We start from the raw sequence: 14389 nt of genomic DNA, 5'->3' as shown, positions 1-14389 counted from the left end.
ATCATTCCACGATGGAGATATTTTTCGTTGTAGAAACCCTTCCCGACACGATGAGACTTTTTTTGTCGTGACGAAATATTAGTTAACAACACCTTTACCACGACGGTAATAATTTCCATCGTTGAATAAACACCTTTACCCATCTTGTTACGAAGAATAATTTGAAGTCGCGACGAAATACACCCAAAGTGTTTTCTTTCCACAAGACTCATTCCCGTCGTGAAAACTCACCCAACGACACTATTTACACAACGAGCGACCAAACCGTCGTGGAAAGTTGATAAACCATACTCTTTCCACGATGGTTTCAAAAACCGTCGTGTAAAGTGACATATCGGGAGATTACACGACGTTTTCACAATTGTCGTCTTATGGGCAACGTGTAATCGCATATTTGTATAGTGATACTAGCTACTTTGTTTGTAACGCCCGATGAAGACATATAAATGTCATACGTAGGGAAAGCTAAGTACCCCAATAGATTGCTTCATCCAAAAAATTGTTTATTATCAAAGTAGTGCGGCAAGAATCTTGACTACTTCACTATTGGCCTCATCAAAATCTTACTCAGTTTTCCCAAAATGGCCTCATCTCAAAATCTTACTCAGTTTTCCCAAAACACTTCCAACTCTTCAACGAATGGTTGTATGTCTTACATGATTTCATTTATAAAATTGTAGCAATAAGATGATCTCCCCAAGCAGGTTGGACCCATTCAGCGAGTCCAAGCCAAACGCTTTCGGACTTTAACTTGAGGGTATACTTTTTGTCCAACTTTTGACCTATTTCTTGACACATTCCTTCTCGTGATATTATAGTACAAGAATAGTGTGTCTACATACGTACAACCAGTGACGGAGCCAGTATAGGCCCAGCAGGGGCTTAAGCCCCCCTTCAAAAAAAAATTTTTTTGCACTTTTTACCCATTTTAAAAAAAATTACATTTTTTTCCCTTGAAAATTTATACTTTTGGCCCAATTTTTATAAATTTTTTACAATCAAGCTCCCCATGAATTTTTTTTTTCAAATTAGCCCCCCCTGATGAGCTTTTCTGGCTCCGTCACTGCGTACAACCATTTCAATCGATCTTGCAAAATAATAATAATAATAATAACATATCCACGATATTTTCTTCTAAATATGTACCCCACGGGACTTTAAATTCCCTTCTAGATAATCTGAGAAGGGACTCCATGTCAAAACTTGATATCCAAGAAATCTTTTAATGAAAAATAAAATAAACAACTAGAAAGCATCTAAATGTGTTATAAAATTAGTTAGGACTAGAGAAAAAGCCCCATATGGTCAAGGAAAAAGCAAAAGTCCATGAGTCTTATCTTATTCATTTGTAAAAGGACAACAATACATATATTATATATATAGTAGTAGTATAGTTTGACAGGAAGCTGCTTATAGTTTTCCTCCACCAATACTATCAAGTGAAGACCATATCTAAACTTTCTAAACGCGGAAACACACTTGAGCACGAAACTCACCTCACTGTTCAACGTGCTTACAATCTTATATATATCATTAGTGAAACATTTTGCAAAGTATTCCGATTCACACAAACTTAAGCCCTCGTGACACCAAAGAACTAAAAAGTTTTGCTTCCATTTTTCTTTCCCATACACAATCGATTCAAAACCATCTTCTCTCTTTTGCTAGGATTCAACATGGAAGATACACACACAAGGTTTGTACAATAAACCCTTTGCCTATAAAAACATGACATATTTGCTAACTATTTGTTGGGTCATTTGTAGTGGTTTTGATGATCGTATGAAGCACCCGATTTACACAAGGGAGAAAATAGTCAAAGCCGATTATCCAGAATTTTGTAGCTATGGGCCGGTGGTGCGGGACGATCCGTACAAATGGGAAGGTGTGATATTAGGACCGCTCGGTTCGCCGTACCAAGACGGTCTCTTTTTTCTCTCCATAGATTTGCCCAACGAATATCCTTCTAAGCCTCCCATAATCACCTTCTTAACCAAGGTACGTATGTGCACATTTTATTCATCATTTCACACACACACAAAATTATATCTAAACTTGTTTTAATTAGCAGATCAAAGTCGAGATATGTGTTGTCAAAATTTAACGATCAGGAACGATTTAGCTCGAGATTATGAAATTGCAAGAGTACAAGTTCAATTTTGACTAGTTCTGTCTAGCTAGGAAATTACAAACGGATTTCAGAGAAATTTATAGAGACACGTCATTATCATGGTGCTAGCTCTTGTGTTGACTTGTCTCCATGACCAAGTTCATAGAAAGGCAAAAAAATGTGTTTTTACATGATTAATTAATTAATTTAGCAACTCAGTTGCTTAATTACTTATAAAACATCATAAAAAATGATATATATTTTATTAAATTCATTTTCATTTTCATGTCACTAATACTCAATATTTTTATAAAATACATCAATGTAGACAATTTTAAAAATAGCCTACTAATATATTATTATTTTATTTTATTTATCCTCATTTAAAAAATCCAAATTCGATTGACTGCAGATTTTCCATCCCAACATTGATGAAGATGGAAAGATATATGTTGACATTTTGGAGGAGGACCAATGGAAGCCAATCTATACAATCGAGTCCCTCTTGATTTCGATATGCTCGCTCTTAGCTGATCCGGACCCGGTAGACCCCGACAAGACGAGTTGTATTCTCTACAACTATGATAGGGAAGAGTTCAACAAAATAGCCAAGGAATGGACTAAACTTTACGCAATGGGAGAATGTGAATATGAAAAATCAACTACCATATTGTGTAATGATTAGAACTTTTGTTTTTTTTCCAGTAAAAACATAAAATAAATAAAGATTTTTTTTTTTCACTCCTCTTCATTTTTGTTCAAAATTTGTTTGATGTGACACGAGTTATCTATGTATTTTTCTTTTCATAATGGTATGTACCTATAATTACACCTTTGTATTATTATTTGTAAAATGTAATCAATTTTGTATTTACTTCTTATTTTTTCGGTTTTCTCTTTAATATTTTTTTATGATAAATAATTAGTAAATTAGCTAACTAAAACTAGAAGAATTTATAATTAACCACCGTTTAATAAATTTTAAGTAAATAACCAACATTTTGATAGAGCATTTCAGTCAATTTACGCGTGTAAATATTTGGTCATGGCTATTTACCAAAAACTTGATAAAAATTAACTAAATTGCAAACCAAAACTATAAATAATGGTATATATCTAATGGACCCTTTTCATAAAGGGTCTCACCAAATTCGATCGGTAAATTTTGGTAGAAAAGGTGTTAATATACCTCTCTTTAATGGTTATATAAAAAAACGTTCCACACAACAGGCGGAACCTCAACAACTTTATAAAACCTGAATCGGCTATCTCACATTAGCTCATTGTAACAAAAGCCTCATAATTTGGGAAATAAAACTATGACTCTATATACTTTATTTCAAAACTATATTCCGATAATACTTGAATTATTGTTCTTATTCCGAGAATGTCTCATTTAATTATAATAATATATCTTTTTTACTCTTTTTTTTCTCTTGTATAACTTGTTTCTAGTGTGATAATTACCATCTCTATCTTATTTTAAAACAATTGGAGACAATACATTCTTGAAGCCCAATTCATTCCTTGCATCTTGAAAATCTCATTTCCTCTGAAAAAGGGGAAGAGACCCTTGATAGGTTAATGGCTTGAAAGATAGACCAACACCTACATGCGAGCACTGCCATAGAATGAGAATCCCTTCTCCTCTTACTCGAATAAGTAGTCCATTAGTTAGGATCATATGGGATGATTAAGAGATTATCTATGGTTAAACTCTTCACAACTTATCAACGGATATAACCCCTTCGGTATGACTAGTTTATCGGTCTGGGGATGGATGTTCTTATTTGGACATCTTGTTTGGGCTACTTAATTCCAAGAATATCTCATTTTACAATTTTTTTTTTCTCTTATTTATCATCGTTTAAAATAATTTTACTATTATAGGGTCAAAATCGACCTTCGAAAAAGAGCAAAACGCAACAGAATACGAGGAATATAATCATTCCTTGCCATCAAGAGATCAGTCTTTGATCGAGCCCATGCGAGATCCAGATAGGCCCCACGAGCTATATGCGAGGTCCAACCCACAGGGTAGGCCCCGTAGGCTTCGAGCGAGGCCCAGTCAGCCATGAGAAGTCTCGCGAGCCTCGAACGGGGTCCACCCCAAAGGGCAGACCCCGCAGTCTCTAGGCGAGGCCCAGCCCGCCTGGGCAGGACACGCGAGCCGCGGACGAAGCCCTACCCGAAGGGGCAGGCCCCGAGAGCTCCAAGCGAGGCTCAACCGGCAGGCCTCGTGGGCCACCCAAGGCCACAGCATAAGGGCGTGCCTAGTCAGCCCAAGGCCCGCCGCTCATCCTAGGGGCCTCGCCCACGTGTAGGCGGCCCCTTCCACCGGCCTCGTCACCTACGGCGAGGCTCCACAGGTCTCGCGCGGGCCCTCCCCGCCGGGCAACCTCGGAATTGGGCCACACACGCTATAAGCCAATATGCTTATAAATATGGGCTAACTCTCCACAATCTGTAAGTCATTCACTACCTAATAAAGCTCACACTCTCTCATTTTCTCTTTAAAAACTAGTCTAAACGCTTCCGAGCTAAGAGGACGTTCACTTCATAACGCTTACATTACACCAATACTAATGTTGAACGTCGGAGCGCGCGAAGAAGGGAAACCTTTCGCGTCCCTCTAGTTCACATTTGTTTCCTCTCACAGGCAGAACACGACTCCATATCATCTTTAAGAGGTCGGTGATTTCAAGCGTTTGACGATACCAGCCTACGTGCAACCTCAGGGCTCGACCTTGAGTTGAACTGCCGACGGCTCAGTAATGTTTACCCGATTCCAAGCGTTAACATTTACCATATTCAAACTCAAAAAAATAAAAATAAAAGTGATAAGAAATTTATCAGGAAAAATGAGAAGCCAAAGGACATAAAACATCACGTACGAAAAAAAGGCAAAAAAAAAAAAAAAATTCTTTATATATTTATATGTTATTATTATTTTTTTAATTAATCTTAATATGATTATAGGATTTTTTTTTTCCTATTGCCCAAGGCCCTCGGTTTGGTCAAGGTCCTCGGTTTATATGTTATCGTTTTATAAATATCGTTAAAATATCGATGATATATCGATAAATACCGATATTTTTTAATAGTTAAAAAATCCAAATTATCGACAAAATATCGTCCAAATTTGAAAATATCGTTTTATTTATTTATTTTTATTTTATTTTTCTCTATTTTTTATTTATTATTTCTTATTATTTATATCTTTTACTTATTAATTTTACTGATATTATCAATATTTCCTTATTTATTTATAAGAAAAAAGTTATAGGTATATTTTAAATTTGATTGTTTTATTAGAAATTTTAAAATATAAATAGTGGTACATATTTTATTATATTTTATTAAAAGATTTTTGACGATATATCCGTTGATAATCGATATATCATCGATATAGCGGTAGTCGGTATTAAAATTGTTATAGAATATCCGTTGATACTCGATATATCCGTAAAATCAGAACCTCGATATGGGTATCGATATCGATATTTTGAACTTTGGTTTGTACTTTATAAGTTACTGAAATTTATAGGCTAACATTAATATAAAAAAAATTAGCAAAATAGCCAACTTAAACGTCTGGATTTAGTAAAATAGTCAACGTATCGTAAATCTTAGGTGAATAACCACTGCATTTTATTTACAAATGTATTTTTACAAAAATAGTCATAAAGAAGTTCAAAACTTTTTGGGTATTTATGAATATTTTTATAAATATACGATTATAAATAAGCGTAAATAAAATACAATGATATTTACCTAAGATTTATGCTAATAAGCTATTTTGCAAAAACAAAAATTTAAATTGATTATATACCTAATGAACTCTGACATTAATGCTTATGTGCTCATATGAGCTCAGTATAAAATTGTTCTCCGTAAATAAATAAATAAAAATTTGTTTCCAATAAAAAATTAAAAAAACAATATTTTGTTGTCTTATTTTATTCATTAATGAGAGTATAAAACAATACTATTATACTGCTAACCATGCATGACAGACCCCAATCAATGACAAGGAAGCACAAAATGGGCAGAGTTTTGCGTCACCAATTAGATGATGATGATAATGACGATGATGATATTTCAGAGTTAAGATTCCGATGATACAATACTGGTTGTGAGACAGAAGTTCCTGAAGAAGTTTCTCTCTTTATACTTATACAATAGCTCTTGGTTTGTGTGTCATCCAAAAAGAAGTAATCCAGATTTTTATATCAAGTTTTGATTCCCTTTCCCCCATCCAAAAGGCACTACTGCTTTTACAGACTGATGGTTTCTTTACACAATTGACAATTTGATGTACGAGTAATTTTTTTTTTTTTTTTAGTAATCCCCGTTTAATTCACCAGCTGAATTAATTTTGAGAATCGTAAATTGAATTCCCAATACACACGTCATAAATAACACCATCGTAATTCGAACTGCATTCTTTGTTTTTATAATATTAGAAATTAATAGTTGACTATCTGCACTCTAAAATACTTTAACTCATTTATATATATATATACATATATATATATATGTTATAAATAGTTGTTATGCTAAGTCAAAAATATGGGTAAATAATTAATTACCCGACAACTAATTTATTGACTAATGTACACAAATTTTCACTATAAATACATGAGTAGCATGAAGGGAAAATCATCCCTAAGTTCCCACATAATTTCATTCTCTCATTTACTCTCCATAATCTTCTCCTCTAAATTTTCATCTCATTAGTGTTTAAAGAGTTTTTAGATTCAAGTTATTCATTTGGTTTTATAACACGTTATCAGCACGATCACTCTCGTCAAGATCAATTCGGAGGTATAATACTCTAAACACTAAATCTCGTATAACTATTATTTATTGTTTTAATATGAAGTTATCATATGGAAAAAGCAAATTGTGTGACGAACCAAATGGTTGGTACTGGAGAAATCTGCATACCGGATAGTGGAACAACACATACTATTTTGAATGATAAAAAGTTTTTCTCAATAATAAAGCCAACGAAAAATTTTGTGAATACAATATCAGGTCCTGTAGATCTGATTGAAGGTATTGGTAAGGCAAATTTTACACTGCCAAATGGAACGGAATTCAATATAAATAATGATTTATTTTCACCGAGATCCAAACGAAACTTGTTGAGTTTTAATGACATATATTCTCATGGATTTAATACTCAGTCTATAACTGAAGGCACCATGAAATATATATGTCTTACGACATCCAAATTCGGAGAGAAGCAAATTTTAGAAAAACTACCTATGCTCCCTACTGGATTGCACTACACATATATAAATACGATAGAATCAAATTCGGTAGTCATTGAGTCTTCAATTTTAGCGACATGGCATAATCGTTTAGGTCATCCTGGTTCTATTATGATGCGAAGAATTATTGAAAATACACATGGGCATCCATTGAAGGGCCAGAAGATCCCTCAAGGTAATACTTTCCCATGTAAAGCTTGTTCTCTTGGAAAGCTTATCATAAGGCCTTCACCGGGAAAGGTTGAAACAGAATCACCTACGTTCCTTGAACGTATTCAAGGTGACATATGTGGGCCTATTCACCCACCATCTGGTCCATTTCGATACTTCATGGTATTGATAGATGCTTCTAGCAAATGGTCACATGTTTGTCTGTTATCAACTCGCAATATGGCATTTGCAAAATTACTTGCTCAAATAATTAAATTACAAGCTCAATTTCCTGATCATACAATTAAGAAAATCAGGCTCGATAATGCTAGTGAATTTACGTCCCAAACATTCAATGATTATTGTATGTCAGTTGGGATTGATGTTGAGCATCTTGTTGCTCATGTACATACACAAAATGGTCTAGTTGAATCGCTAATCAAGCGCCTCCAGCTTATTGCTAGACCATTGATAATGAGAAGAAAGCTCCCTACTTCAATATGGGGTCATGCAATATTACATGCTGCTGCATTAATTCGCATCCGACCGAGTGCATATCATAAATACTCCCCTATGCAACTTGCATTTGGCCAAGTACCAAATATATCTCATCTGAGAATTTTTGGATGTGCTGTTTATGTGCCTATAGCACCACCTCAAAGAACAAAGATGGGACCTCAAAGGAGGCTTGGAATTTATGTAGGTTATGAAAGTCCATCTATTGTTAGGTATCTAGAACCTCAAACTGGTGATGTTTTTACAGCACGGTTTGCTGATTGCCATTTTGATGAAGAAAATTTCCCAGTATTAGGGGGAGAAAGAAACCAGCTGAAAAGGGAAATTACTTGGTCTGTACCAACATTATTGCATCTTGATCCTTACACAAAAGATTGTGAATGAGAAGTGGAAAGGATTGTACATTTGCAAGGTATTGCAAATCAACTTCCTGATGCGTTTACAGACACTAAAAGAGTGATTAAATCATACATTCCTGCTGCAAATGCTCATGCGCAAATTGATGTCCCAAAAGGACAAATTGAAAATAAAGTCACTCATGAAGTCACAACACGCCTGAAGCGTGGAAGACCATTCGGTTCCAAAGATAAAAATCCTCAGAAAAGAAAAGGAGCAGAGATACAAAATTACCCCAAAATGGAGGAATGTATTCCAGAAATACAAAACGAGGAAAATCGAGAAATTTCAATCAATTATGCCAATACAGGTATACAATGGAACCGAAATGATGAAATCAATGATGCATTCTTATATAGTCTGGCATGCGATGTCATGGATGAAAATGATGGAGACCATGAACCAAGATCTGTTACTGAATGTAAAAATAGACACGATTGGGGGGAATGGAAAAATGCAATTCAAGCCGAACTTGACTCGCTTAACAAGCGCAAGGTCTTTGGACCTATAGTACTCACACCTGTAGATGTGAGACCTGTTGGATACAAATGGGTATTTGTACGAAAGAGAAATGAGAAAAACGAGATTGTGAGATACAAAGCTCGACTTGTTGCCCAAGGTTTTTCTCAAAGGCCCGGAATTGATTTTGAAGAAACATATTCCCCTGTAATGGATGGAATTACATTCAGATACTTGATCAGCCTAGCAGTGCATGCGAAACTAAATATGCATCTCATGGATGTTGTCACAGCTTATTTATACGGATCGCTAGATACTCAAATATATATATGAAGATCCCTGAAGGATTCAAGATGCCTGAAGCATCTAGTTCAAAGCCTAGAGAAAAATATTCCATCAAATTACAAAGATCTTTATATGGTTAAAGCAATCCGGACGAATGTGGTTTAATCGCTTAAGTGAATATTTAATACAAAAAGGTTATGTCAATAACTCTCTTTGTCCATGTGTATTCATTAAAAAAAACAACATCCGGATGTGTAATCATCGCTGTTTATGTCGATGATTTAAACATCATTGGGACTGATGAAGAGATCAAAGAAGTAATCTCTTACTTAAAGCGAGAATTTGAAATGAAAGATCTTGGGAAGACAAAATATTGTCTTGGCTTACAGATTGAGAACGTGAAAAATGGAATATTTGTGTATCAGTCAAATTACACGAAAAAAGTGATAAAACGCTTCCATATGGATAAGTCAAATCCTTTAAGTACTCCAATGGTTGTCAGATCCCTAGATGTGGTAAAAGACCTATTTCGTCCATGTGAGGAATCTGAACAGATTCTTAGTCCTGAAGTACCATATTTTAGTGCAATTGGAGCCCTTATGTACCTTGCTAATTGGACCCGACCAGATATAGCTTTTGCAGTTAATCTACTAGCAAGATTCAACTCAGCTCCTACAAAGAGACACTGGAATGGGGTCAAACATGTGCTTCATTATCTTCAAGGAACGATTGATTTAAGATTATTTTATCCTAACAAGACAAAACCAGTTTTGATTGGTTATGCAGATGCAGGTTACTTATCAGATCCACATAAAGGGAGATCTCAGACTGGATATGTGTTTACGTATGGAGGGACTGCAATTTCTTGGCGTTCTCAAAAGCAAACGCTCGTTGCAACATCATCAAATCATGAGGAAATTATAGCACTACATGAAGCAAGTCGTGAATGTGTATGGCTGAGATCAATGACGCAACATATCAGAGCCACCAGTGGTCTTCCAACAAACGAAGACTCCATCACACTTTATGAAGATAATGCCGCATGTGTTGCTCAAATGAAGGAAGGATTCATCAAGAGCGACAGAACAAAACACATCCCTCCGAAGTTCTTTTCGTTCACTCAAGAGCTAGAGAAGAACAATGTTATCAACATCCAGTATATTCGTTCTTGTGATAACTCATCTGATCTCCTCACAAAGGCGCTCCCCACTTCAACTTTCGGAAAACATGTTCATGACATTGGAATGCGTAAATTGCAAGATTTGTAGAAAGACCGCACCAACGTCTGCATCAGGGGGAGCTTTGCATAGCTGTACTCTATTTTCCTTACTGAGGTTTTTATCCCACTGGGTTTTTCCTAGTAAGGTTTTTAACGAGGCATCATGAACACGTAAATGTATCCATGAGCATCCCAAAGGGGGAGTGTTATAAATAGTTGTTATGCTCATAAGTCAAAAATATGGGTAAATAATTAATTACCCTACAACTAATTTATTGACTAATGTACACAAATTTTCACTATAAATACATGAGTAGCATGAAGGGAAAATCATCCCTAAGTTCCCACATAATTTCATTCTCTCATTTACTCTCCATAATCTTCTCCTCTAAATTTTCATCTCATTAGTGTTTAAAGAGTTTTTAGATTCAAGTTATTCCTTTGGTTTTATAACAATATATATATATATATATATAAATGGAAAGTATATTAGGAAACTGATAGTTGACTATCTGCACTCTTTGACTTATTTATTAGACGAATAAATTTATCAATTGAAAACATAGAATTTTAGATTTAGTACCGTTTAATTAATTTTGCAATCTATATATATATATATATATATATATATATATATATATATATATATATATATATATTAACTAAAATAAACTAAGCATAAATATCATATTACGCATATTTCTTCTGACTCTCATTATGCATAGTAGCCCGCATTTTTTTTTAAATAATTCAATTTTATATCATACATAATATCATCAATTACATTGAATATTTAAACCTAAATTACAACATATAATCTTCAAAGGACAATAATGTATTTTTTAGGGATTGAACTATCACCCTCTCACAAAAGTCATTAGGGGTGTCCACATTTATTTAAGCATAAATACACAAATACCAAATAATAAATGAATGAAAATTCATGATTAAATAGTTAAAATATCGAGTCTCCATTATATCCACTACACAGATAATAAGTAGCATATGGTTTTCTAACCTTTCTCTAGTGATGAGTGCCGCGACATGGCTTCATCAGACAGCGGCACATGATAGTTTTGAGTTTTTTTTCTTCTTATTTTTGCTTTCTATCTTTTTTCCCCTACTATTTTTAGTTCCTACTTTATATATATCTTATTTGTTTATATATATATATATATATATATATATCTCTCTCTCTCTCTCTCTCTCTCTCTCTCTCTCTCTCTCTCTCTCTCTCTCTCTCTCTCTCTCTCTCTCTCGGGAGTTAGGCAGTTTTTTAATTACTTTTGTACCAAGGAAATCAACAAGAGGAATTAACCTAATGAACTACAATTATATGTATATATATATATATGTATATATATATATATATGTATATATATATATATGTATATATATATATATATATTGTTGACAAACAAAATTAGTACAAAAATTGTCTCATGAAGACCACTTGCTTCCAAGCACGAAGTTACAAGAACTCCGAGTGTCCAGGCAAGATTCTCCCTAAATGCAAACAAATCTAGTAAAAGAGAACAAGTAATTGAGGGTGCTGAAAGATAGGTAAGACTTCTGGTGAATGATTGTGCATGTAAAAAGGAAAACTACCTTTGCTTCAGTGTTGTCCTCATGTATTTCAAAGCCCTGGGGGCGAGTACGTGATGTGATCAATCTCACGTCCATGGCAGTTGTGGAGTAACCATTCCCAGAACTTGCAAAGTGGGTGGTTATTTTCTTGAGTGCTCGGTATAACCGCTGATGTGAGCGTTTTACTTAAGTTTATCTTTGTAACACGTGTTTATATTTGATTTTACTAGTCTTTTACCTACCATCTTTTCTTCTCTTGGAAGTTCTACTTTATAGGGTCCGTTCTTAACTTATGAATGGGTCATTCCTTAGACTTAATAAGCCATCGGGCTTATTGGACTTGGGCTCGACGCTGGATTCCTTCCATTCTCGGTGCCTCCGAGCTCTTGCTCGGACTGTGCAAATTATATGAGTAATAATAGCCTTCTAGTTTCTTAGTATTTTGGTAAAAACGTTAAGAAACTATAAGGTATGATCTTCAATTCAACTATATGTCGAACACTTTTTTATGTTTTATCTTTGGGGTTTTCCGAGAACATCTCGCTCGGTCCCTTTATCATTCATTGGAACTAAATGACACGGCGTCGTTTTAGCTATTGTTTAATTCGAATCGACGCGACTCTTTTTCTCCGCCGTTCTATCGTAAATCTTCAAGGTCACGCTTCATTTGGTCCATTGATTTTGACTATATAACATTTTCAGGCTTTAAATTCATTTCTTCACTTTCTATTTGAATTTTAGCGCTCCCTTTATCTTTTCAACTTCTCGGACGTTCCTTTGACGATTCCCGTGTTTTCTGCAATTTTTACAAACAAAATTTCGTTTAGGTAAGTCTCTCGACAACAATAATTGAATGTGTGTCCACTGCATGTTCATCTCCGCTTATTTTTTTAAGGAGTTTACATGATTTTGTTTACCTTCATTTTTACGAAGCTCGGACCCTGTATTTTACCAAGTTCTAAGGGTTTTTAGTTTTCGACTTTTCACTTGTTAGGCGACAGGGGGTCGTAGTATTACGGGATTTGAATTTTGATCCTCGGGTGGTTCGAAAAATGGAGCCAGATCCCGAGGACGTTATCCTTCACTCTGGGTAAGACATTCCTTTTTTTTAGAGGAAAGATCTCGAGAAATATTTCAAGAGGAAAAATGGACAGTGGAAGGCCACACACTAGACGTCTCGGGTCAAGAATCGGTACCTCAAAGATTAACTCGGGATTTCAAGATTCCCGACGACATAATTTTGGCTGCTCCCGAGGATCGTGAGTGAGACTGCTGTCCTCATACTGGAAAAGTAGCCTTTAACAAGGCGATTTTGAAGGTTTAGCCATTATTCGGAACAAGACATACCCGATCTTTTTTAGATCCTCGAGTTTTCAGAACAAGATCGCTTTACTCACACACTTTTGGATCCCGACTTCTTAGACAAATACTACTGCTACCTTATTCAAGTAGGTTTTTATTATGAGCGTCATAATTTATTTTCTATTTTTATCCGTATTAATTCATTTACCTATTTTAGATATGAAAAAGAAAAGAAGTGCATCCGTTATTGTCTCGGCCAACCCGAAGCGTAGCCGAATCCCGAAAACCTCGGCCCCTGCTCCGCCCAAGTCTTCGGGGCCATCTAAGTCTCCTCAGGAAAGATTATTACATCAGAACCGTCCGGAACCAGAGAACTTTTGGTGCCAAAATTGGAGTTCCTCAACAATCATCTGACCGTCGAGGATGTCGAGCTTATCAAGTTCCAAGCTCCTCTCGATCACCTGGTCAATGCTGTTGAGACATTGACCTTGGTACTTTCTTATCGTCTTGTCTTTTTGCTCAAGGACTTTTTCTTTATCCTTTCCTCTATTCTTGGCTTACGCATATTATGTCTTGCAGGTTCTGCTAGCCTAGTGAGCCTGATTGGTACTGAGCTCACTCCGCTGAAGAGCATGAATGAGCGTTACCTCTGAGAGCGGGACGAGGCTTGGGCCGAAGTGGGAAAGATCCGCTCGGATCTGGAGGCAAAGTACCGGGCTAATCTCCAGGCTGCTCGTGCTTCCGCCGTTGAGGAATACAAATCATCTGAGGAGTACCGCAACATGTGGAATGATCTCTACTCGGCGGGTATGGACGATGAGGTCAAGATCGTTGGTCCAAATAATTCTTAACGATCAGTCTGAGACTATCGAGGAAGTGTCGGAGAAAGAGTCTGTGGCAGTGGACCAGTGATTGGGACGGGGAGACAAGTTTATTGGGCAGTACCTTTTTTTTTTTAAAGTTTTACCCAAAAGGGTTTCAAGCAATAGCTACGTGGTCGGATCATGTTTGTAATATTAATTTTATTTTTGTAACCCATTTAGGTTTTCGACAATTGGTTAGTGATAAGACATTTTAATATATAAC

At 35.5% G+C, this 14389-nt stretch overlaps 1 protein-coding gene across 1 annotated transcript; it reads left to right on the top strand.

Annotated features, from left to right (window-relative positions):
• The first annotated feature begins 1463 nt into the window (after positions 1-1463).
• Positions 1464-2993, top strand: LOC149393975 (uncharacterized). The gene is made up of 3 exons (XM_089617309.1): positions 1464-1696; positions 1767-1998; positions 2523-2993. Exons 1-3 carry the CDS (start codon positions 1677-1679, stop codon positions 2793-2795), a joined length of 525 nt encoding a protein of 174 aa, XP_089473435.1. The 5' UTR covers positions 1464-1676; the 3' UTR covers positions 2796-2993.
• The last annotated feature ends 11396 nt before the right edge of the window (positions 2994-14389 follow it).

This window comes from Urtica dioica, chromosome 6 (assembly GCF_054948205.1).
Source record: "Urtica dioica subsp. dioica isolate 48M chromosome 6, U.dioica_male_clone48M_v1_H2, whole genome shotgun sequence".
Taxonomy (NCBI): domain Eukaryota; kingdom Viridiplantae; phylum Streptophyta; class Magnoliopsida; order Rosales; family Urticaceae; genus Urtica; species Urtica dioica.
This window is presented reverse-complemented; position numbering and strand designations above follow the sequence as displayed.

What these genes read in the sequence shown, in the direction of transcription:
- LOC149393975 (XM_089617309.1), top strand. Translation starts at nt 1,677, where the DNA reads ATGGAAGATACACACACAAG. An exon ending in ATGGAAGATACACACACAAG is followed by an intron (nt 1,697 to 1,766) that starts GTTTGTACAATA and finishes GGTCATTTGTAG; the next exon opens with TGGTTTTGATGATCGTATGA. An exon ending in TAATCACCTTCTTAACCAAG is followed by an intron (nt 1,999 to 2,522) that starts GTACGTATGTGC and finishes GATTGACTGCAG; the next exon opens with ATTTTCCATCCCAACATTGA.